The sequence below is a fragment of the Ostrea edulis genome, chromosome 5 (genome assembly GCF_947568905.1).
Source record: "Ostrea edulis chromosome 5, xbOstEdul1.1, whole genome shotgun sequence".
Taxonomy (NCBI): domain Eukaryota; kingdom Metazoa; phylum Mollusca; class Bivalvia; order Ostreida; family Ostreidae; genus Ostrea; species Ostrea edulis.
In genome coordinates, this window is record NC_079168.1 from 36454529 (window position 1) to 36481756 (window position 27228).

At 37.3% G+C, this 27228-nt stretch overlaps 1 protein-coding gene and 1 long non-coding RNA gene across 2 annotated transcripts; one reads left to right on the plus strand and one right to left on the minus strand.

The window, feature by feature from the left end:
• Positions 1-156: 156 nt before the first annotated feature.
• On the minus strand, positions 157-22110 carry LOC125649323 (uncharacterized). The gene is made up of 6 exons (XM_048876768.2): positions 21881-22110; positions 21364-21493; positions 10692-10840; positions 10543-10584; positions 3714-3749; positions 157-731 (listed from the first exon to the last, which is right to left on the minus strand). The coding sequence occupies exons 1-6, from the start codon at positions 22037-22039 to the stop codon at positions 261-263; spliced, it is 987 nt and encodes a 328-aa protein (XP_048732725.1). The 5' UTR covers positions 22040-22110; the 3' UTR covers positions 157-260.
• LOC130054881 (uncharacterized) lies at positions 19948-22393 on the plus strand. Its single transcript, XR_008803214.1, has 2 exons — positions 19948-20032; positions 22165-22393. It is a non-coding gene; the product is annotated as an uncharacterized LOC130054881 (long non-coding RNA).
• Positions 22394-27228: the final 4835 nt, after the last annotated feature.

Here is a 27228-nt window from a genome sequence, read left to right on the forward strand (position 1 = left end):
TTAACAGTCATTAAAAGATGCACCATACCGAAGTTTCACGAAAAGCCGTAATATCCATGTACACTAGATATTTCCTGAAGAAACCAAAATGACATTCTCTGAGGAATTCAACAAAAATTGGGTAATTTGTGATGCCTTAAAAGTAATAACAATCAAAATGGTCACGAAAAGAGTCTTTATCGTGGTTTTCAAAAGAACAATCCAAATTTTGAAAGCAAATTTCAGAGAAACTCGCATTGCATGAAAAACTCAATTTTGAATTATCTTATCACGACAAGATCGGGCTCGGTATCCATAAAGCACTGAAATACTGTATACGGTCCTCTGTCTGCTGTTCTTGGATCGGATATCAAGCTTCCAGAATTGTCTAAATTCTTAGCCTCAGTTCGTCCAGGTTTGTGGGAAAATAAACCATTTTCATCCAATCTGTAAAAATGGTAATCGTTTCCTGGCCATACAACTAAAGCAACGAGGTTTCCGTCTGGCTCTGGGAGACATGATGTAGGTGCTGCCAAGGGTTTTAGTCCATCTAACTCTGCACCCAGCTGCACGGATGGTCCGTCCATGGTTGGGATGCGATAGTTATTTGCTTTTCCTGGCTGGGCAAACGTATTTGTTCTTCTATCGTTTCCGTAATTATAACAGTTATTCCATCGACGAATTAATCTGTTGGTATTCCACAGTGATGGTTCATATTTTGTGTCTGATGTAAACTGTTCGCATTTTTTGGTCTGAAATATATGGTAAGAGTTAATGTTTGAATTTTTCGTTAAGTGTAGATGGATTTTTAGCATACGTAATGACGCACTGTCCTTGATAGAACTTGTTTGCCTTCATTTATTTTCACATATGTAAATGTTACAATTGTGACATATAATGTTACAATTTTTTCATTATGCATCGCGTTTTGGTGGGTTATTCCACTTTTGTATGAATCACAATACAGATGAATACACACACAGTGTATTATTAAGAAATGTTACATTTCATGCATTTAAAGATGATTGTTTTTAGTCACCTGAGCTGAAATCCAAGGTGAACCTTTCTTATCATTTTTCGTCCGCTTGTAAACTTTCAACAATTTCGACTTCTCTAGAAATGTTGATATACATGCACCACAGTGTGCATATTCTACGATACATAGTACAATTATTGTTTTCGATCATGGTTGGTAAATTTTAACAAGTGTTTCAAATTCTCGAAGACACGCCCTAGGATTATCAGTGGGAGGGTTGTGAATGCAAAGTCCGGTTGCAACAGAACTTACATATGAAAAATCAAGATGTACTGTGAGCAATGCTCACTAAGAATACCCCCCCCCCCCCCGCTTACCCCAATCTCCCAAAGGGTGTTGTTAATAGGTATAAATTACCTCTTTCCTGAGTCTAAAAATATGGTATGCATTTGTAGAAGAAAATGGAAGATATAGTCCGAACACAAATCCATGACATAAACCTATAATTTTGACCTTGAGATCAAAGGTCAAGGTCATAAAGAGGTCATGAATGTACATGACACAGTTTCATGGTGATACACCCATGTCTTATGGTATGACTATGTCAAAACCCTATAATCAATTTTGACCTTGAGGTCAAAGTTCAAGGTCATATACAGGTCATGAAGGTACTCGACACATCGTCTCATGGTGATACACTCATGTGTCAAATATGGTATGCCTATGTCAAAGAACAAAGAAGTTATGGCCCGGACACGAATCCATTGTAAAGAAACCTTTAATTTTGACCTTGAGGTCAAGGGTCAAGGTCATATAGAGGTCATGAAGGTACCCGACACATCGTCTCATGGTGATACACTCATGTGTCAAATATGGTATGCCTAAGTCAAGGGGGGGGGGGGTTACGGGGGTTGCAACCCCCCTTTGGATTCCCTAAAGAGAGAGAGAGAGAGAGGGGGGGGGGGGGGTGACTTTAGAGTTATTAAAATCCTAGGCGATGGAAATTGTTTATACAATTGTGCGTCAAAATTTCTATCTGGTGATGATAATTCAAATTATATTTTATATAGTTTGTATTTGTAATATTTCATTTTATTTTTAAAAAAATGAATTACTGGGAGTAAATCGGAATGCATTTTAAAACAGAATTCGTTTTAAAATCAGGAGTGACTGATCTACGTCTGATAATTATACAATAACATTAATCCAATTTTGAATTTAGAAATCCAAATTGATAGCATTCCTGTTAAGCTGTCGTTTAACTATGTTAACGTACATTATAACAACTCTCATTTCAGTGGCGGATTTAAGGTAAATCGTGGTATCTTGTTTAAACAAATGTACTAAACGATAAAAGAAGCAATAATTTCTTCCACTCCCGGAGAAATGAATGACAAAATCTTTTAGATTTCTTGAATTACTTGATTGGGAGAACTTAATTTTTTCTAAAACCCTTAAAATTTGCGTCATTTTACTAATTTCACCTTATTAAGAATAATAGAAAATAGTAAAAACAAGAGGTACTGTGAGCAATGCTCACTAAGAATACCTCCAGCTTACCCCAATCTCCCAAAGGGTGTTGGTAATAGGTATAAACTACCTCTCTTCTGAGTGTAAAAAGAAATGGCATGACAAACCGAACCATATTGCTACTTCGATGTCCAGTGCGCGTGACCTTTGACCTTTTGGCCTCAAAATCGATAGGGAACATCTTCATCCCATGGGTATTCCATATGTATGATATGGTGACTGTAGGTGGAAAGGATAACGCTTTAGAGCCCGGAAACCACATTGCTACTTCAATGTCCAGTGCGCTTGACCTTTGACCCCAAAATCGATAGGGAACATCTTCATCCCATGGGTAGGCCATATATATGATATGGTGACGGTAAGTGGAAAGGATAACGATTTAGAGCCCGGAAACCATATTGCTACTTCGATGTCCAGTGCGCTTGACCTTTTGACCCTAAAATCGATAGGGAACATCTTCATCTCATGGGTAGTCCATATATATGATATGGTGACTGTAGGTGGAAAGGATAATGCTTTAGAGCCCGGAAACCATTGGGTCTACAGACAGATGGACAACCCGATTCCAGTATACCCCTCCCCCCCCCCCAACTTGTTGCGGGGGTGTAATGACTTAAATAGGATACATATTTTAAGCCCTGTAAAATCCAGGAGCTTCCGGGGGCTTCGTCTGGACCCACTGGGGGTCTCAAGGCGGCCCCAAACCCCCTGCCTCATAATGTGGCGCCCCCGTAACCGCAATTCCTGGATCCGCCTCTGCATTTCCTCTTCACCCCCCCCCCCCCCCCCCCGTTTTGGAAAATTTCTAGATCCGAGCCTGTAATATGTTCCGTTCCGCGATTTAGCAACACCTGCCATGTTACACATGCCTTATAACTAAATGCAAGATATTGACTGTTCAAATTCGTTATTATTTACATAAACCGGTCGCGTTATCTCAGTGGTAGAGCGTTCACTTCGTAACAGGTAGGTCGTGAGTTCTAGTCCGACTCGTGCCATGACCGCGTCAAAACATAGGTAGTGATTGCTCTTTTGCCAAACGCTCGGCATTCAGTAGTGAGAATCACGGGTCTATCGGATAAGCGGCCGTACCCGCTAAGCATAGGCAATTCACTTACAACTGGTGACGTCCACTATGGGTGATTCTGAAAAGTTCTCGACGGGACGTAAAACAACCAACCAACCTATTTACATAATCGCATGATACATATTAAAGTACGAAACATACCTGGTTTTGTCGTAATGTTGAAGTTACATCAGGAACCTGAAAAGCAAGAGATTTTCAATAGTCTGAATCGCTCATCTGCATCAAATCACATGCAAATAACAGGATATAGGGCTCACGGCGGGTGTGACCGGTCGACAGGAGATGCTTACTCCTCCTAGGCACCTGATCCCACACCTGGTGTGTCGAGGGGTTCGTGTTTGCCAAACTATCTAATTTGTATTGCTTGTAGGAGTTATGAGATTGGTCACTGTTCGTTATCTTCACCTTTCATGCACTCGAATCTATTTCTAGAGCAAATTCAGATGTCACAAAAACACATTGTGCCTCTCTATCATATCGATGTAAATGATTTAAGGTATTCAATGTATAATAACCATATCTCATATTTAATAAATGGATGGTGGAATATTTGTAATCATGGTATCATTTTGAAGGGTTCATCAAATAAAAATGATCCACCATAGGAATTTTCAAAATTTTGTTTACTGCTTGATTTATTTCACCTAGAATTTAATATTGAAGTATATGGGAAAAGCATGTTTTATTACAATATTTTAAAAACAAATTATATTTTCATACTAATCTCTTGGTAGAAAGTTACATACACTTTCTTTTTATGAAAATATTAAATAAAATTAATCATTGACCACACACATTTTCAGAAAATTAGATTTTTCTTCTTTTTACAAAGGGCAGACAACTCTTCCAAAAAATCTTAAGTGCAAATAGGTCAGCTTCTAATCATTTATCGGTCATGTGAATTTCATTTGCTTCACTTTCATCATCATTTAACAATAAACTTTTATGTTGATCTAAATCCTTCAAAATTGTTCATTATACATGGAATACCTTAAGTCATTATGGTCTCACTGATAACTTTAGCTCACCTGGACCTCTTGTAAGTTTTGTTTAACTTGCAGTAGCGACTTTCATTGATCGACGTCTCCATATGAGTGAAAAATTCTCGAATGAGACGTTAAGCAAGATACAATCAATCCTCCTTGTTTTATTTCAGAACATGCCCAGTTTCGGTAAGTTTCTTAATACAATTACCAATAAAAGCTTTCCAAAATTGCTTACCGTCCTTACCCTGATTTTATTTCTGAAGTTAAGGCATTATTCTCCTCAACTCTTGGTAATTGCAAAGTATTCAAAGGACAAGAGATTTTCCTTTTCGCTGTTTATTTCCAAAATAATGAAATCTTAATTTTGAAATCTCGCGTACTTATTTTGACATATAGGGGACAAGTATTTTTAGGCCAAGAAGGCAACCCTTGAGAATTATGTCGGCAAATCAAGTAGTGGGGCGATTATATGATCACCAATGCAAGGTGAAGATAACGAACAGTGATCAATCTCATAAATCCTACAAGCAATACAAAATAGATAGTTGGGCAAACACGGACCCCTGGACACACCAGAGGCGGGATCAGGTGCCTAGGAGGAGTAAGCATCCCCTGTTGACCGGTCACACCCGCCGTGAGCCCCATATCCTGATCAGGTAAACGGAGTTATCCGCAGTCAAATCAGTGTGCCAAGAACGGCTTAACAATCGGTATGAAACACGTCAGACAGCATTTGACCCAATGCGAGTTTGTATTGACGAACTAGATCGTTATAACGACCATAGAATTTGCGAAATGCTGACTTCAATCGAGACTGTTGAAATCCCTGTACCATCAACTTGTTTGTCAGTAGCTTACCTCGATTTAAAAACTGACTATACCCAGAACAAGCTCTTGCATATCGAATCAGTTGAGATATATAAACACCATATGCAGGTGATAATGGAATATTGCTACATAAATGTGGGAAGTTGACGATGGAGAAGCTGAAATCATCCCGTTTGTCATACAGTTGAGTTGTCAGTTTGCCGTTAATGTCTACTTTCAATAAAATATCTAAGTATGAAGCAGAAGTGGACGAATGTATCACGGGTACACGATTTAGCGGAGGATTGATCCGTGTGCGGAAGAACATATGGAGGGGGAAATCCCCCCCCCCCCCCCCCCAAATGTCATTCTAATGCAACTGTTTTGTAATCTGCATTTTCATAGTCTAATGCACTGATGTTGAGACAATTAAACCAATGCAAGTTTTTTTTTTGGTGGATTCGTTAGGTATTTCAGTGGCATGGGAAACAAATTCTGACGCTGAACCTAGAACTGATATAAAAGACCGATATACTTGTACGTCTCTGTAGAAAATGCTGAGTGGTCTTTTAAACACATTGTCTCCGAACGTTGCTATGTTTGTGGTATTGGACTCCGGTGTTTAGAGCATCTGAGATTAGCAAACTGAACATCTGATAAAAGATACGTTTGCAGAAAGCGTTTTAGAGCTTGGGTAAAACAAGATGTGTTTTTGAAACACTGAGTCGTCCACTTCTGCTTCATGCTTAGATATTTTATTGAAAGTAGACATTAACGGCAAACTAACAACTCAACTGTATGACAAACGGGATGATTTCAGCTTCTCCATCGTCAACTTCCCACATTTATGTAGCAATATTCCATTATCACCTGCATATGATGTTTATATATCTCAACTGATTCGATATGCAAGAGCTTGTTCTGGGTATAGTCAGTTTTTAAATCGAGGTAAGCTACTGACAAAGAAGTTGATGGTACAGGGATTGCAACAGTCTCGATTGAAATCAGCATTTCGCAAATTCTATGGTCGTTATAACGATCTAGTTCGTCAATACAACCTCGCATTGGGTCAAATGCTGTCTGACGTGTTTCATACCGATTGTTAAGCCGTTCTTGGCACACTGATTTTGACTGCGGAGAACTCCGTTTACCTGATCAGGATATGGGGCTCACGGCGGGTGTGACCGGTCAACAGGGGATGCTTACTCCTCCTAGGCACCTGATCCCACCTCTGGTGTGTCCAGGGGTCCGTGTTTGCCCAACTATCTATTTTGTATTGCTTGTAGGAGTTATGAGATTGATCACTGTTCGTTATCTTCACCTTGCATGCCACTGGACTACAACATTTTAGTGAATAATTTTCTAAGTAGGTCAGATGTCAATTGTAAAGTTACAAGGTCAAACTTTGGTACCAATGGAAAGGATGACAAATGAAAGGTAGAGATAACGAATATGAAAGGTGTACCTCTTATAATAGATATGACGAAGGTTAAAGTGTTTTGAAAATTTTCAAAAACTAGGTCATTGTCAAGGTGACAAGGTCAACAAATCTGGTATCGTTGGAAAGGTCATCTCATCAAAACACACACATGCTTAATATAAAAACAGTACGCGTCATGATTTGAGAGATGAGGCTTAAAGAATTTTCTAACAGTAGGTCAATGTAAAGGTCACCATGTCAAAGATTTTGGTACTAATGGAAAGGTCTTGCCACAAGGAATACACATGTCAAATATGAAAGCCGTATTTCTTACGTTGTAATAGACCAAGGTTTTTTTAGAAACTTTTCAAACACATGGTCAATTGTTAAAGTGATAAGGTCAACAAATTTGTTATCGTGAGATAGGTCTTCTCACAAATGATACACATGCTTAATATAAAATCAGTACCTCTTCCGATTTGAAAGAAATGGCTTATATTCAAATTTTCTAACACTAGGTCAACAACCAACATATATTTTGTTGGCCTAAATTCATTTTTTATTTATCATATGAACAGAGAAATGTTTAGTTACTTGCATTATTTTTATATTATTCTTATGCATTATTTATCTAGGTGTTGGACATGAGGAAAGTGTTGACATTGAAGAAATACCTAGTCCTGTATCCAAGGGATATTTTAAAGCTATTCCAAGGCCTCATTAAGACAAAGTTGCATGTTACCTTTGATCTGGAGACACCTGATCTAAGTAAGTTACTCAAAGAAAATTTTAAAATAATTTATAGTATAAACATATTGCTATTTTTATAATCATTGTAAATATTATTAAACTAAATTGTATCTTTTTCAAATGATCATCTTTAATTCTTTTTCTCTGCAGTTCATGGAGGAAGGATCCCACAACATCATACAGATTGCCGAAGCTGATGTGACCCCCACATCACAGAGGAAGTTCAGCTGTTATGTACTTCCCAAGATTCTACAGTCGCAAGAAGCCCAGAGAATCAGTGGAATCACCGTGGAATCATCCAGTGTATTAATAGTAAACGGCAAGGAAGTAGAGACTGAAACTAATGACTCAGCTGTGTCAAAAAATATAGATTGGCTAAAATTCTACAAGAAAGTCATCTTAATTGCACACAATGGGAAATGTGCTGACTTCCCTGTCTTCATGACAGCACTTGCATCTGGGAATCATGTATCAGAGTTTTGTAATATTGTTATCGGTTTTGTTGACAGTCTACCGTTGTTGAAAAAGATTCTCCCTGGACAGAGTTCGTACAATCAAGAGAACCTTGTCAGAAACCTACTAGGTGCAACATACGATGTACATAATGCACTTGAGGATGTAAGGTCACTAGGCTGGCTCACAAAGCAAGGGAAGATAGCAGTTAAACATCTCCAAGATTTCACATTTTCACCTGAAGCAGTGAATGATCAGTTGGCATTTCCATGTAACAGAGAGAAAACCAAAAACATTGGATCATTACATCCATTAATTGCAGCTGGTGTGATGAAAATGTTGCAGGGTCTGGTTTATGTCTTGCACATCTTCGAAAAATTCACATGAGGGAGGGTGAGGATGGACTTCGAAATATTTATATTAGTAAAAACAGCCAAGGCCAAGCTCGGGTTACTTGTTGTAAGAAATTATTGGACACTATTATTCCTAGATTATGTGAATTGTTTGGCAAGTATAATGAAAGCAATTATTTTTATGTCTTCCTGTGTACTAATTGTGAATCAAAGGAAAAAAATAATGTAACTTGTGAGTGGAAGTTTCAATTGATATCTCACAAATAATGGTATACATATAATGCCCAAAGAATGTGTAATAAAACATGTGCATATCATTTTCTTTTCATTTATAGTCGCCATTAGATGAATTGTAAATATTCAAGGTCATATGTCTAGGTCAAATGAATATGATCTATTAAAAGTATTTTGATGAGTGATTTTAGTGCACAATGGATTTTTTTTTCACGGGGGGAGGGGGTACATTAGGTTGGTAACTAATAATTCAAAAATTCTATGGTCGTTATAACGATCTAGTTCGTCAATACAACCTATCATTGGGTCAAATGCTGTCTGACGTGTTTCATACCGATTGTTAAGCCGTTCTTGGCACACTGATTTGACTGCGGATAACTCCGTTTACCTGATCAGAATATGGGGCGTACGGCAGGTGTGACCGGTCAACAGGGGATGCTTACTCCTCCTAGGCACCTGATCCCACCTCTGGTGTGTCCAGGGGTCCGTGTTTGCCCAACTATCTATTTTGTATTGCTTGTAGGAGTTATGAGATTGATCACTGTTCGTTATCTTCACCTTGCATGTAATTACAATTTTTCTCTTTTATGATAGTCATTTATACATGTATCTTAAAAATAATAATCCTTTTTATGGTTCTGTGCATGTAATTATTTGTTAGGAATAAAACTAGTCACTATTTTCCATTAAAAAAAAATTGATATTTTGGCAACTGAATATCGACTCATTTGGTGTTATCATTTTCTTACATGATTGAAATGAGGTTGCAAACAATTTTAATTCTCTTTTAGAATATCATATAAGGAAAAAAAATACTTATGATAAAGTTGATTCTTCCATCTAGAATATAGAATGCAACTGATAACTATGTGTTTATTAATTGAAGTAAAGCCATGCAGGGTAGAGGTATATAAAGAGTTATAAAAAAAATTATGTGGTTAAACTTTCATGAAACTTGCAGAAATGATCAACTAAATATACTTCATCCCAATTCTGATGAATTGGGCAATATCTGAATTGCTGTCCATTACACCCCTAATACCTCTCAAGGATTTTTCACTCATATGGAGACGTCACCAATATGTATTGGTAAAGGGCTTACGGCCATTGAGCAGTGGGAGGGTTCTCTAGCGTGCTACACCTACTGTAAAACGGGACATCCGTTTTTAAGGTCATTTCCGAGGACCCGTGACATTCACACCTGATGCCGAGCGTTTGGTGATGGAACTGTCACTACCTGTTTTAACGACTTAGGTCTGTCGCGGCCGGGATTCGAACCCCGACCTTCCGCATGCGGGGCGAAGGCTCTACCTTGATGACAGTCGTATCATTATTGACTCTAGTAATAGGGTTGGACAACAAATCGGTGTTACTGTGTACAGTAGAAAACATTAACTTAAACTCAATGATGATCATTTACTTGTCATCATAACAGTACAAGTGTGCATAGTTGAAATCCTGTCACTATTTGACCTGGAAATCAGCAGGATTTGTCTTCTAGTCGGGACGATCTTGCCTCTATGTAGATTGATGACAACATAAATCATCCAAGGGTTAACCAGTGTAACTTTAATCAAAACATATTCAGTGCGCCTATACTAACCTTTGATTATGGGAAAATACAATCTCCGATTGCGCAATCGTGGAAAACAATTTGGTTATGTCTTCTTGTTTAAAGTTCTGTTGTGTATATGTTCTAGTAGGCAGAATTGCATTTACACACATCCATTACCATCAATCATTTTCAGAAATCTGACTCATAGAAACATGCACTTTTTGCAGAGACCCTCATGTTGGCATCACTCGCTGTTGGTTGTCAAGGTAGATGATCATATAGAATTTACAGACGAGTAGACTATAGGCAAAAATCAATCAGAAAAACTCACTCGAGTCCTTCACTCAAAGGAAGTAAATTTTGAATGATTAATATAGTTCAACTGCCCTGAAAAAAAATCAAAAGTTGTTACCTGATTTGGATGAGCCCTTTTGGAAAGCAAAGCCCTGCGAATCTACAAAAATATCGTAAATGTACCTAACTACTGCCTGAAACATTAATATCCGGGCCAATCAAAATGCATGGCAATAACATAAGAATATAAATATATCTATAAAATACCTCTTCCCTGCAGTGTAACTCGATATTTTTTGGTATTGCTGTCCACTCTAGAAGTTGGTTTTCTACCGATATATCTGCTCCTCTAGACACGAATTTAGTTTCTGTGGCGTTTTCCAGATCGTAAATCGTAAAGCCGCGGTATCCCAATACTATAACATAAGCATAATACATACTGCCATTCATATTGTTTTATCTCAATCCAATCACTAAATTTTACAGGTTGTAATTTGATGATGTACACACGACATGCACCTTTAAACACCTTCATAAATGCAAACGTCACCAGTCTGTCGATAGGAGAGCTTTCCAAACAGGACTAACTCATCTACATTATGTACTGTGATTATGCATCATGAGACAACTTGTGATACATTGGTATGTCCGACCTAATGTACATTAAACAGCATCTACCCATTGACAAGTGTTGTAGATATCACTTGTTAGAAGATGGTGAAAGACGTAGACTTTATGCGTAACTGAAGCATAGATGTGTCATAAGTTGGTTTTTCTCGACCACGAGTTTACAGAATCATCCCAATATATGTCAGTCTGTTGGGGTCCGGGTTAGAATAAGTCCTCGGTACCCCTTGTTTGTCGTAATAGGTGATGAAATGGGGCGGTCCTTCGGATGAGACCGTAAAAACCCGAGGCCCCGTGTCACCGCTGGTGTAGCACGTTAAATTCCCTCCCTCCTCAAAGGCCGTAAGCGCTGAGCATAGGCCTAAATTTTGCAGCCCTTCACCAGTGCCTGTCTCCATATCAACGAAAAATTCTCGAGAAGGATTGATTGATTGATTGTATCTTGCTTAACGTCTCGCTCGAGAATTTTTCATTCATATGGAGACGTCACCAAGACCGGTAAAGGGCTTCAAATTTAGGCCTATGATCAGTGCTTATGGCCATTGAGCAGTGAGGATTCTTTAGCGTGCCACACTTCCTGTGACACGGGTCATCCGTTTTAAAGGTCATCTCCGAGGACCCGTGACATTCACACCTGATGCCGAGCGTTTGGCGATGGAACTGTCACTACCTGTTTTAACGATTTAGGTCTGTCAACAAATTAGGTTATTATCAACAAGAAAAGTCTGGAAAATTAACTATGAAGGACGGAAAGGGGTAACACAACATGTCCCTAACCATATCAAGGTGGGGGCATAAAATGACCATCTCCTCTAAAATAACACACACACACACACACTCCATTACGTATAATACCCTCCTCTTGAAAGCAATTAAGTACTCACAAACTTCTAGTGCCTTGTCTTCAAAATCTTGGACTTCAAGCCAATGTGTCATTGTTACACATGGTGTATGGGGGAACAGCAACAAGCCCAGCATTAGATTTTCGGACTCTTGATTTCAATGACTGTCCCAGAATTATGGAGTTAACAGTAGAACTATATGTATTGTATGTAGGGTTTGTGGAGCTACAATTGTACAAGCCACGTTGTGGGCAGAAGATATTTTCCACCACATAGCCCTGTGGAAATCAATGGAGATGAATTCTGCATATTTCTTTAAAAGTAAGTAGCATGCTCTCAACATCTTCTAAACATTTCTGAGATATGGTGAATTTTGTTGTATTAATTCCACTTCTTTTAAGTTGTGCAGCTTCAAATTTCCATTCCTGAAACCAGTTCAACACATATTTTAATGTATTTAGCCGAGGGTCATCCATATAGGTTACAGGTCGGCTGTCCCGGAACACAGAGATAATTTAGCTGGTATGTTTTAACATCTGTATGGAGGCATTAAGATGTTCGCCATCATTAAGGCTTGCTTGATGTGCTTCCATGAAATAAAGGAAATCTTCACTGAGCATATCCTCAGCAAGATGATTTCTCATTTTCTCCGCACTATTTGGATTGAGATGTTCATTGGTAATCCTGTGACATATAGGGCGAGTGTTGACATCTCGATCCCAAAACACAGCACATTTCCAATGGTCCCAAGTGATGAAGTAATAATTTTTCTTTAAGAATTGTGAAAGTTTTTGTTATGTCCACTGGTTAAAATGTTATTTCTTATTTTTTTCATATTGTGAGAAAAGTCTTGAATATGTGCAATTACTTTTGTTGGGTCGACAGTGTTTTTACTAAAGAAATTGTTGGCAGGATCTTCATCAAAATTTTATTTAATAAAATTGCCTATTTTGATCACCTCCATCTTGCATGAAGTCCACTAAGAAACCCCAATCATGTAATTTCTTAATTACTGACCACAAAATTGTGTGAAGTTCTGCCGATTTCACACCAGAAGTCGGATGACAAACTGAGAACCGAAGACCCGTGTATCCAACAAACACTACTTGCAAGACATGGGATGCTAAATTCGCTTTTACTTCCTTGTCTTTAAGAATTTGCGCATGTCTATTCTATATCCCTGTGTCCATCCATCCAATCAGTTTTGGGTAACCACCCTTCATGTTCAATGCAACACCTTCCTGAATTTGGTTTCATCATGTATCAGACCTCCTGCATACCCATGCTCCTCAAGTCTGTGTTCCTGAGCTGCTGCATGCATCCAGTGCATAACTTCATCATTAATGCCAGGCTCTTGAGGCACTCCATTTTTTATACTTTCTCAGCTGCCTCCCAGATGGCAGGATTAGAATGTTACTGTCCCCTAATTGCTCGTAGTTCTTCCACTTCATACCTTTCCTATTTTTGTAGCTGAGAGCCTTTCTTTGGCTTTCCAAAAAGGTTTTCATTTCATTGGTGGAACCTGAAAAACCTTTTCTAGAATTTCTGACATGTCACTATGATCTTCTTCATCTAATGTGATTTCATTATTGTCCTCAATTATGTGTTCTAATATTGTATTTCGTCGTATTGTTTTTTACAAGCTCGACAAGATCTCCCTAGAGACTCCCAGCTAACAACTTGATTGCAGTGCTGGTAGCGCAATACCATTTGGGACGAATTTTCATCACCCTATTCTGAAATGCACTCTTTAAGAACTGAACTGTTGTTCATATCATAGTCAAGGTGAGTTAAATCAGAAACTGAAATGCCAAAACATATTTGGATCTTTTCAACTGAGTCCAATACATTTTTTAAACAGTCTTCTGTACACACAGAATTATCATCAATTCCTAATGTATGCAATTCAACACATTTTCCTCTAACAGTAAGACTCCATGATGTATCTTTAATGGTTATCCCTTTCAATATTGTATTTCCATTTGAGTTGTATGGAGTTGGAAGTACAATAGTTACCCAGTCCTTAACATGGGATATTATGAAGCATGAATTTGGTAGGAATTGTGCAACATTTTCCCTTAAGATGGTTTTTGAATCTGTTGCTTCTTTAAATAAAAGATTTGAATATGCAGATTCTTGTTTTCCAGTAATTTTATTTATGAGATTGATCACTGTTCGTTATCTTCACCTTGCATTTACTGGATAGCTTACTTTTGATGCTGGGAAAAGCTTCTTAATCAAACGTTCTAATTTTCTTAAATCTATTGTCTCTTTATGCACTCTTTCATACTGTGCTGCAATTTCACTAGCTCTCAGTTTGCTAGTAGATGTTACACACTCTTGAATATTGATCATCAACCTACAAAATTATTGGTAATTAAAATTTGCAAAGAAGCTTTAATTTCATATTGCAAAGATAATGATAGGAATAGATCTGTAAAGATTGATTGATACCTGTATGTATAATAATCATTTGTATTTTTAATTAGATCATGACATTTATTGTAATATTTCTCTTTTACCTAGGAAAAGTTGAACATGTAAAGAGAGACATTTAAATTGTTATTCTGCATGAATATTTTACTATCAGAATTTGTTTGATTTCCTTTACTATAATTATATATTAATTATTTTATCCTGGATAAATAAAGGCTATTATTATTATTATCACTACATACTTTGATGGGGTGGGTGGTGGTGTAACTTGTATCAAATTAATATATTTTGATTTTACTTTGAAATATAGGGAATAGTTTTAATTATTTTTAAAAATGCAACATTCTTATTATATTGTTGATATGAAAATAAGGTTACATGGTGTGACTTTATACATAATTAATCTATTTACACTGTAAGTTTCAGTATATTGCTATGATTTGGAGTATCTATTAGTACCATCATGGTTAAAATGGTATGTGTACTTTTAAAAAAAAATTAAAAGAAATTAATAACTTGTTTTCCTTACAGGGGAATCCAGGGAATACAAAAGTACTGATAGTGGCGATACCAAACAACTGAAATCCTGCGATGCCCCATCGATTTTGCATGCCCCAGTAATGCTGACTGTCAATTTGAGTGACACACTAGTGAATGGGAGCAGAGGATCAGTCAAAGACATGAAGAATGAAACAGTAACAGTGTATTTGAGCAATAGCAATACAACTGTGGAGATTCATAAACATTTATTTACGGTCTATGACATCAAGCTGAAACGGGATGTTGCTACACGTCTGCAGATCCCACTGAAACTCGGATATGCATTTACTCTTCACAGGGCTCAACTCTTGATAGTGTCTAAATTGATTGCAGGAACATGAACTTTCCAGGTTAATTAGGGGTAGCAATTGGTCGTGCAACTTCAATAAATAATAAAAAAAAGCTTCCTTGCATCATATTATGAATCAGATTCTGCACCACTTCTAGAGAACATGGAGTGTTGCAGAAAACCTGTTGATTCTGAAGACACGGGGATATCAGAATATGATACTTCACTCCTCTCAAATGTTACACAAAATCGGTCCGATTCAGACTTCAATGATGACTTTGACATCTTCTTGGTCGATTCATCACAAACCTCTCCAGTTGAAGATGTACCTGATGTATTTCCAATGCAGAATCTACCAGATGATATTGACCTTAACAATGTGATTAGAACTGATATTTATCATTGCCCAGAAACCGCAAATCAATTTCTTTTAAATGCAGACCTTGATTACCTTCTCACTCATGTCAATGAAACAAGTACATTTGCAAAACAAATATGGAAACGTTTCAAAGATATATTCAAGAGCAATATTCCAGGAGACGGTAAAGCTGTTGGAAACAAACATATGACCAATTATCACAAAGATGTGGTGCTTTTTCTTTCTACAGATGCATACAAGAAGATGGTTGCAACACTTTTTACTATCATTGAAGTACTTGTATCTAGCAGACATTTCAGAGCAGCTTATACTTTAGTCGAAGAATTGAGGAAAAGAGTTGTGATGGAGGCCACAGAGGGATTTATCAGACAAAGTCAGGAAGATGCAGAACATGATTCAGAGACTAAACAGTTTAAGAGTTCAGAAGTAGGAAGAGCAAAAGTACGATACATAGCAGGTTGGTGCGTTGCCTCCCTAAAGCACAGTAAGAAGGGGCAAGTGAAAGGAAACTTGTATAAAAACAGTGCCAGAGAAGATGTAAATCTTATTGACCAAGAAGTGAAATGTTTAGAAGAAGTCATTGTTACTGAGGAAGAGAGTTTTCAGTGTACAACAGACGTATCTTCTCTGATGGAAGTAAAACGTAAACAAAATTTCCGCCAAATATTAACAAATGTTTCAGATGCCTGCTTCAAATTCTTCCTTCAACTTGACAAAGAAATTCGGAAGCTGGAAACTATCAAAAATGTGCAAATTCACTCAAAACAATTATACACATTCACAATGAATGAAATAAATGAATGTCAGTCTCTGAAAGAAATGTGGATGGCCTTATTTGGAAATCTTGAAGATAAGCTGGGGACAGTTTTTAATCTCTTTGATCAGATTGTGGCCAAGTATGTCCGAATGTCTTCCAACCAGTTCAAGAAAGAGGTCAACCAAATATTTGCTGTTGAAAAAGCACAAAGGAAAAAGATTTTGCAGAAGAAAGAGAAAACACTTTCATCTGGTCACTTGAGAACATTTATTCATCAAAATTGGTACCGTATAAGTTTTACATTATGACCCCTGGGTCGAGGCCTCTGCTGGTGGACTGTTAGTCCCCGAGGGTCTCTACAGCCCAGTAGCTAAGTACTTCGTTACTAGCTTGAAAATACGGATGTATATTTAATTGCTGTTACAAAATTTAGAAATTCATTTCAAAATTAAGGATTATCTCCCTCATGCATAGCTCTTATCCTTGGACGAATTTGGCTCCACTTTTTTGGCACGCTGTTTTTGGCTATATTTAGCTCTAAAACTTCATAGTTATTTCGGATTTCAAAGATTTCGGTTGAGCATCACTGAAGAGACATTATTTGTCGAAATGCGCAGCTGGTGCATCAAAATTGGTACCGCGTAAGTTTTACATTCTGATAAAAGCATTGACAAAATTTCATCTCACAGATTTATCCAAAGTCAGCTGGAAGCAAATAACAAATTCCTAAGTGAAGGACCTTTTCAGAAAAAAACATCTTCTGATCTTATGTGATGCTTATGTAGTTAAGGTCTCGAAAAATGCCACAAAACAAGCCATATCAGATAATTTGAAAAGAGTCATTCTTTCTTCAGAAAAGATGGTAAATCCTGGTGCATTTCCGCTTTCTGGAGACTCAACACAGCCAGAAAACACTACAGGACCCAGTACCTCAGGATCAACACAGCCAGAAAACATTACAGGACCCATTACCTCAGGACCAACACCACAGCAAAGCACTACAGGACTCTGTACCTCAGGCTCAAACCATCGCAAAACACTACAGGACCCATCAAAACTAGTTCCCGAGGTGTGATTGCCACTGACAATGTTGCTACCAGCGGAACAAGAAAGAGAAAAAGAATTCGAGGAGTGTCAAAGTCGAAATGGAAGCGTTTGGCTAAAAAATCAAAAAAAATCCATTGGCCATGTGGTGTTTGTGAAGAAGAGTGTTTGGTTGAAGCAGTGTGTTGTGACACTTGGCATCATTTTCAGTGTCTATTGTTGGATAAAGACGATGATCAGTTCACAGCAGAAGAGTGGATGTGTCCTAGTTGTGCTGTTACAGATTTATAGCAGGAATTCATGGTCATTTATGCTAGTACTAAGTAGTGAATATATATACCTGTATGTCATGTATATATACAATTTTTGCAACCTTCAACTTGAGAAATATCTAATCTTTAGTGGCATTAAAAAAGTTTGTGGTTGTTAGCCATTTAATATAAAAATTCACACATCTACATTTCATTACATATTATAATTGTAACAAACCTTTGTTTCTTAGCTTTACAGTCTCTACTATATGAACACATTTCTTGTAAAAACAAGGTTAAGAGGATTCAGTAAACGAGATACAGGGTTATTATGATATTATTTAATACTTTTTTCTGACATACTTGTGTAAAGGACAATTAAGTAAAAATGTTTTTTATCTTCAACATTCATCTTGCAAATAGAAACAAAATCTGTTTTATAGGAATGACAGCTAGGATTTATACATTATACCTACCTATGTATACATTTACCACTGATAATATCAGTTAATATTGTGCACTTATTCTTGATTTGTTAGATACATGTAAGAGCATTATAATAGGTTTCGTGTGAATTAGTAGACACAAATATGATTTCCTGTCATTATACCCCCCGAACGAAGTTCTGGGGGGTATATAGGAATATGTCTGTCTGTCCGTCCGTCTGTGTAGATTCGTGTCCGGGCCATAACTTCTTTGTTCTTTGACATAGGCATACCATATTTGGCACACAGATGGATCACCATAAGACGATGTGTTGAGTACCTTCATGACCTCTATATGACCCTGAGGTCAAAATTGAAGGGTTTTTTTTTTACAATGGATTCGTGTCCGGGCCATAACTTCTTTGTTCTATGACATATACATACCATATTTAACACACGAGTGTATCACCATGAGACGATGTGTCGGGTACCTTCATGACATCCATATGACCTTGACCTCAAGGTCAAAATTAAAGGTTTTTACAATAGATTCGTGTCAGGGCCATGATTTCTTTGTTCTTTGACATAGGCATACCATATTTGACACATGAGTGTATCACCATGAGACAATGTGTCGGGTACCTTCATGACCTCTATATGACCTTGAACTTTTACCTCAAGGTCCAAATTCATTAGAGGGTTTTGACATAGTCATACTATAAGACATTGATGTATCACCATGAGACTGTGTCATGTACATTCATGACCTCTTTATGACCTTTGATCTGAAGGTCAAAATTATAGGTTTATATCATGGATTTGTGTTCGGACTATATCTTCCATTTTCTTCTACAAAGGCATACCATATTTTTACACTCAGGAAAGAGGTAATTTATACCTATTAACAACAATGTACTATAAAATGAAAGTTTTCCATTTTGAGCATTATTCAATCGTAATTAATATGTACATGTTCTAACTTTTCAAAGGTTTTATTTACAAAGAAATCATGAAGTAAAGGCCAAAAAAAAAAATTGTTGGTTTCCACTTTCCCGACCTACCCTAAAAATTTCTGCCGACCCTGACACATTTTTTCCCATTCTCACAGATTTTGCAAATGTCGTCACTACAACAAGAGTATATTTATTGACTTATTAAGTTATTTATTATGCACTAATACTAGACAGATTCCAAAACACAGAAACAGTTTTTGTTTACAGTAATGTGAAGAAATGTATTCATTCATCATATAAATTTTATTTGATTACTAAATAATCACTTTATTTTATGCATAGTAGAATACTAAATCATTAAAAAAATATTCAACCTATAAAAGAAATATAAATAAAACTACCTAACTACCGACCCTTAAGATGTTTTAGGTGAAAGTGGAAACCAACATATATTTTTGGGGGCCGAAGTTAATTGCTGTGTCACATTTAATACTCAACATTTTTGTAATGGCTTTCTTAAACTCTGCCAACTTTACTTCTTCCTAGAATGCATTTCTTAATTATTTTGTGTAATTAAGTTATAATTTGTAGATGAGGAGGGAAGTATGTCATGTATATTGTTTATTGTGTTCATTTCAGCAAAAATGATTTTGTTTATTCGATTAGAAAAGGGTTTTAAATTAACATTTGAATATGTACCAAGAATTTTATTTTATTACACTGCATATTATTAAACCCACTGTGGTTTTTAATTTAAAATTACACCACTTAGTATGCCTTTAAGTTTTAATTCTCTCAATTTATCTTAAATTTCCGTTTTATGTTTGTTGCAGATTTTCATATAATTAATCATTTTTAAAATGTGAGAAATACGTACCACGAAATGACTTTAGTCTCGCACATTCTTTGATAAACTTGTATTTGGTTTGATTTTCCCTCCTTTTCTTGTACGAGTTATTTTTTTGTATGGTCTAAAGAGATCGACCAATCAGAGCGCAGGAGAAAATTCTCTGCGCTTCTGCACATGGAAAGACCTGTCGTCAGATGAAAATATCAAGAAAGAAGGTATGTTTCTTAATTAGATATACCAATTGATGACAATTTGACTACAGAACATATAAATTGAATATATCTACTATCCATACCTACTCGGCCGGCGACGAAAGTCGTCGGGAAAATAGAAAACCGGTTCTTGTAAAAATTGAGGTTTCGAGATCCCCCCTTTCTTATTTTATATATAGAGAAGGGTCATATATAAAAGAATGCAAATATTTCGTGACAGGCCCCTGTGCATGTGGTCTACCGACCGACAGGTGCAAAGCAATATGCAACTCTTCTTTGAAAGGGGGCATAAATATGTTTATCGATCTAAGTTTATGATATATATCGCATTTCAAGTAATTTTAATGATATTATATAATACATGTATACATTTAAATAATTTGTGTCATCAAAAAGTTACCTTTGGGTCTGTGAAAAATTAGGATGCTTTATGTTACGAAATTTGCATCTCTTTACTTTGTTTGCAAACATAAACAAGGCCCGACAGTGTTAAGGCTACGACACTGCTCTTGTGCAAAGAAGGTCAAAATTTTGGTTGTCAACTCTTAAACGAGTTTTTTTTTTTTTTAAATGTTTAACATATCCAAAACAAATTAACCAGTCCCTTTAAATCGTTGTGTAATATGAATAATGAAGTTTTGCACATGTTATTTTGATGGAGAGGTTTTTTTTAACATTCAAGGAAATTATAGATATTTTCCAATTCTGATAGGACAACATAACAACCTGTCTTGAAAACCATTTATTGTTCGATGAGCACGACTTCACCATTTCCAACCATTCAATGTGCCCTGCTGGGGTATTTGTCCCGTAAGACAGTTCTATTTGTATACTGATGATAGTGGACCTTGTACAGGGTCATGAAGCAAAAATGTAAACCATATACAGCTTATATATCGTGGGTAAGAAAAGGCATCCCAAATTGTGTCATATGAACAAGATTGATCAATTATTCACTTGCATTAGATATTGAGACTACATGCGCTCCTTAATCAGTCACTTCGTTATCTTCACCTTTTCAGTAGGAGGCTCAAAATGTAGGTACACGTAGCAAGAGAACTATAAGTTGGAAGTATAGTATTTCAAAACGTGTCTTGTGAGGAGGTTAGCTTCGATTCCATTTACCTGTGAGAAGAGACTCTGTATAACACCGTGCCTCCAGGCGGATTGACAGGGCGATTCCAGTTTGTCGTCCAAACACACATTGTCAAGTGTAATGATTTATTGAAATCCGGATCCACATTAAATTTTCTTTTTAATCCCATGATCTTGACCCAAGGTACTTTTTTCCCCCCAAATTTATTAAAAACGGATAAAATAGTTGCAAATCTTACCATTGGGAAATGCTGATCGTGTCCACTGATTATTGGAGACTAGCAGTCGATGGATTGGATGTTTCAACATTTTAGCAACTGGATTTGCTCGTCCAGAGAAGACGTTAAGCTCTACTATTACTGTCTCATTCTTCAAATAGATGAGAGTGTCATTGATAGTACAAGTAAATTGTTGTATTGTCGCTTTTTCGTTTAAGGTAAGCCCCATCCCATAGACTTTACCATAGGGGATTCCTTACTAGAATATTACTATAATAAACCAACGTATAAAAGTATTTACAATCTACATACATGTAGTAAATTAGATCAGTTAATTAAAGCTAACAGAAGTTTACATAGCGATCCTCTTTCATTCACAACACTACTTTTTGTTGCAGTTCAAAAATTTTGAAAACAGACAAATGTTGCAGATAAATTACGAGTACTAGAATTCTCCCTACCATTAAAAAATAAAATAAACAGTGTCATGTCGGTGAAATTAGTTCCAGGTTTTGTACATATAAAAGTATTTGCTTACCTCTTTTTGGGTATTTACATTCTTAAGGAGAATAATGAAAAACAAAAGACATAGATGATTATTGGACATCTTATCTCCTTCAAATCCTGACACACAATTGCAGTAAGCTTGTAAAGTTATGTAGGATTTCAGCATTATTACGACTTTAAAACATGTCATTTACAAAATATTTTCTTGTCCATTTTGATGTACTCTGTAAATAAAATATGAAATGACAAGTTCTTTGACAATATAACATCTTTTAAGTAGACTGCGGCCTTACGCTGTTGGAACTTCTATTTCAGTGGAAATACAACGGGATGTAATGAGGAATGATTACGCAAACGTCATGTTCCCAGGTGGGGGCTTTCCCGGAACCGTCACAACACTGTACTGTACAGCTTCCCAACACCTCCATCTTAATTAAAAACACAAAAATACAACAGTGCGAAACGTTTCGATCAAGCTGATCATCCGTGAACTGTCTGGGAGAAAATGTTAATGTTTTAATAAAATGAAAAGAAAATTCTATTTTGAAGCATTGTTATTAATTATCAAGCACTCTTTGAATATTGCGTAAGCATTGTCTTTGTCAAGTAATTAAGGACAGAAAAGTTCTCCATTCTGTAGCACACTTGTGGGCCCTATTCTATTTGTACCTTTTACTTAACACTGAAGGTCATTTTTTGGTGTTCTGTTGGAGATTTTGTAATGAATAAGTGAAGATAGCAAACGATAATGTATTACGAGAAACGACCAATCTCATAATTACTACAAATACAAAACAAGAGATGTTTGTAAAACATACCCCCCCCCCCCCTTGGTGCAAAATTGAAAAGGGTTATACACATGCATCATTTAATTCATAGTAGTATCTTCAATTCAAAATATTGAGCAGACAATATATTACTATGTCAAGAGTGGATTGTCCATGTGACCTAAAAATCAATAGGGGTCATCTAGTCCTTATGCTGTAACAATGTACCAAGTTTGGTGTCAATCCAGCAAACACTTCTTAAAATATAGGAGACAATTTATTACTATGTCCAGTTTGACCATGTGACCTCAAAACCAATAGGGGTCATCTTCTACTATTGATGTACCAGTGTGCCAAGTTTGATGTCTGTCAAGCAAAGGGTTCTCTAGACATTGAGTGGTTAGTATATTCCTATGTCCAGTTTGACCTTTGATCATGTGACCCGAAATCAATAGGGGTCATCTACTCCTTGGGAGGTACCAGTGTATGAAGTTTGATGTCTGTCAAAGAAAGGGTTCTCAAAATATTGAGCGGACAGTGTTTTCCTTGGTCCAGAGTACAAAGTAGATTGACCTTTGAACCTGAAAAACAAAAGGGGTCCTCTTCTACTCATAACCAACCCACGTATGAAATATCATCACGATCAATCTTTCTGATTGTTTCCAAAAAAAAGAGTGGGAACCAATGAGAATGCGGTTCTATTTATAACAACGCGAAGCGAAAGAATCAAATAAAAACACGTGTATTGCTACCTACAGTTATGACTATTTCAATTGTTCAAGCTACATTGTGTTAAGCAAAAAGGTTTCCAAACTTGATCTACTATCAATAAATGTAATTAGTGGTGTAAATATTACAATTACACGTGTTTATTAATATAGCAATATGAAATCACGTCATTTTCATCCATGTACACCATAACAAGATGCAGTGATTTCATTGGATGTTTTATTTATAGTCGATTGCGTAATGGTCTAATGAGCCCAAGTTTTATATAGTGAATGGTGTCAAGGGTTGGTGCGAGGTAACGAATTAATAATCCTTGACTTGTGAAGATGTAATTCAAATGAATTTAAGAGTTTTGTTTTTAATTGTTGCGTGCATTACATTTATTGATATCATATACAATAAATAAAACTTGATTATTAGGAAATCAGTAAGGCCTCCAAATTAAATGTCCCTTATCATTATGTAACATAAATGATCATATTTATTGTAATTTCTCAAGTACATCATTATGTGGACTTTAAATAGTACCTTAAAGGAGACGGCTTATATAGGCGCTGCCTGCTGCCTAATCTAGACAGCAAAAAAGTGTCCAAATGGAACACCAATACCCTCAGAAAGCACGGTACTTTTCGCGTTTGTTCCGAAAAATTCTTATGTTGAAACTGCGAAATTATATAAGGGGAGAATAAACTTGCAGCACAAAGTGCAATCCAGACAACTGAGATCAGCACATGTTGATGAACATTGGAGTTTTACGAAGAGGTTTACTTTTACAATCGACAGCTGACTTTTACAATTTAAAGGGATCGTCTCCAACTACAGAAATTGGACCGAAATAAATACATGTATATAGACTGCTTCCGTAAAAACACCAAAACCGACTATTATGTTTATTAATAGAGTATTGTAAACTCTTTAGCAACTCTTATATTTTCTCTACATTCGTTCGACACTTTCGTAATGCACTACTCATTTTGACTTAATTTAATTAGGTTAAATGAGAAGCTGAGAAATGTATAAAGGGACCCAGAAAATTGCCATAAAAGAACACATTACCGTATATCATAAGCGTACCACAGCGCACTCAATGTAATCAGACGAACTCAAGTTATCCTATAATTTCTTAAAAGTTCTTTACCTATTTTATTTTGGGTTTCTGGCTTCCCCGCAACAAAGCAACCCCACTCACCTACACTTACCTTTGGACGACAGCTGCATACTAGACCCAAAATTTGGAGAGGCTTGTTTATATATTTATGTATACATTTTGTCATAGCTCCGCCTAATTTAAAGAAAACGAACAATGCTACGTCTATGTGCACCTCTTTCGTGTTGAAACTCTATCTAGGTCTAAATGTGAAGACAACCAACACGTGATGTGTATATCGTATACATGTATATCAAGATACACGATAGAATCAACGATCTTTGTGGTAAATCAGTTTTCCTTCATTTAGGGTTCCCCCTTTTCCACAAATTTATGACACCCCAAGTTTGAATAACACACACACACATGAAAGGTGAAGATACTCTCACAACTCCCACAAGGAAAATAAAGAGTTGGGCATACACCGACCCATGGACAAACCAGAGGTGGGATCAGGTGGAGAGGAAGAGTAAGCATCCCCTGTCGACCGGCCATGAGCCCTATGTCTCGATCAGGTAAACGCATAAATACCTTGAAAAGCTTGACTTAAATAGCATGCTTGATTCTGGAAAAATCCGACCGAATCAAACTAAGCCGGGTATACCCGGCGACGCGCTATGAAGGAAGTGAACCGGCCAAAGTACAGTAATGACAAGAGGTACTGTGAGCAATGCTCACTAAGAATACCTCCAGCTTACCCCAATCTCCCAAAGGGTGTTGGTAATAGGTATAAACTACCTCTTTTCTGAGTGTATAAAACAAATGGCATGACAAACCGAACCATATTGCTACTTCGATGTCCAGTGCGCTTGACCTTTGACCCCAAAATCGATAGGGAACATCTTCATCCCATGGGTAGTCCATATGTATGATATGGTGACTGTAGGTGGAAAGGATAACGCTTTAGAGCCCGGGAACCATATTGCTACTTCGATGTCCAGTGCGTTTGACCTTTTGACCCCAAAATCGATAGGGAACATCTTCATCCCATGGGTAGTCCATATGTATGATATGGTGACTGTAGGTGGAAAGGATAACACTTTAGAGCCCGGAAACCATATTGCTACTTCGATGTCCAGTGCGCTTGACCTTTGACCTTTTGACCCCAAAATCGATAGGGAACATCTTCATCCCATGAGTAGTCCATATGTATGATATGGTACTGTAGGTGGAAAGGATAACGCTTTAGAGCCCGGAAACCATATTGCTACTTCGATGTCCAGTGCGCTTGACCTTTGACCCCAAAATCGATAGGGAACATCTTCATCCCATGGGTAGTCCATATGTATGATATGGTGACTGTAGGTGGAAAGCATAACACTTTAGAGACCGGAAACCATTGCGTCTACAGACGGACAGACAGACGGACAACCCGATTCCAGTATCCCCCCCCCCCCCCACAACTTGTTGCGGGGGGTATAAAAATGTTGACCTTCTATTGTATAAACATTATTCCGCATAGACATGACCAACATATTTACAAATCATGTCTATTTCACCAGTGTAAACATTAAAAGCATTTTGTCTTAGAATAAGCAACTTCCGATACTACTGTCTCCAAGGACGCCAACCTGAGCTTGAAGCCGCCTTCGCCTATCAAACAGTAGGCTTACCCGGCGAGATGCGTGCGCATTTCCGGCTCACAATCAAGTGTGTCGCCGGTCATCGCAGATTAACCCAGGTGCGTCGGATCGTTAGAATCAAGTATGCTAAAAGAAGCAGATCTACACATACAGGTTTAAATCGCACTCCCTGGTATACTAGTATATACTGTACATTATCGATATAAGCATTTGACATGTGCTTGTCCCAAATGCCGTACCCCGTAGAGGTCTAGGTTAGAATAGGTGAGACCAGAAAAGCCAAGGCCCCCTGTCACGACAGGTGTGGCACGATAAAGATCCCTCTCTGCAAAAAGACCATAAGCGCCTAGCATAGGCCTTAATTTTGCAGCCCTTCACCGGCAATGGTAATGTCTCCATACGAGTGAGAAATTCTCAAGTGGGACGTTAAATAATATACAACAACTGAATGCCGTAAAAGTTTTGAATTTTGCAAATACTACTCCCAATTTTTTCATATTTGGAGTTGGCCCCTTTAAATTCTAAAAGACAGCTGTCGATTGTAAAAGTAAGCCTCTTCGTAAGAAACTCCAATATTATTGTGTAGCTATATTTCTTTACATGAAGGAGTATGGTGTGTTGAACAGAGATTGAGTGATTGATTGTATTTTGCTTAGCATCTCGCGCGATAATTTTTCAACCATATGGAGACGTCACAAAGACCGGTGAAGGGCTTCAAATTTAGGCCTATGCTCGATGCATTGAACAGTGAGGGTTATTTAGCGTGCCACACCTACTGTGACACGGGTCATCGGAGGACCCGTGACATTCACACCTGATGCTGAGCGTTTGGCGATGGAACTGTCACTACCTATTTTAACGACTTAGGTCTGTCGCGGCCGGGGTTCGAATCCCGGCCTTCCTCATGCGGTGCGAACGCTCAAACCTCTCGGCCACCGCGGCGGTATTTGAACAGAAATCAAACATGCTTTATTTGTCTTGATAAGGCTAAAATAGATTATGGGGAACCTGGTTTAGCTATATCTAGTGTTGTAAGGGGAAAGAAGAGCACTGTACTAGTATCTACAGCTTTATGTACCCTTGATCATTACGTGGCTTCAAAGGGTTCTTTGACTCCATCAGTGGCTTTACATGTACAGAAGGTGGATCTCCA

Coding starts and splice junctions, on each gene's coding strand:
- LOC125649323 (XM_048876768.2), bottom strand. CDS start 22,039: ATGACATGTTTTAAAGTCGTAATAATGCTGAAATCCTACATAACTTTA. Junction 10,841..21,363: donor ACGATCAGCATTTCCCAATG/GTAAGATTTGCA, acceptor CTTATGTTATAG/TATTGGGATACCGCGGCTTT. Junction 10,585..10,691: donor AGTTACACTGCAGGGAAGAG/GTATTTTATAGA, acceptor ATATTTTTGTAG/ATTCGCAGGGCTTTGCTTTC.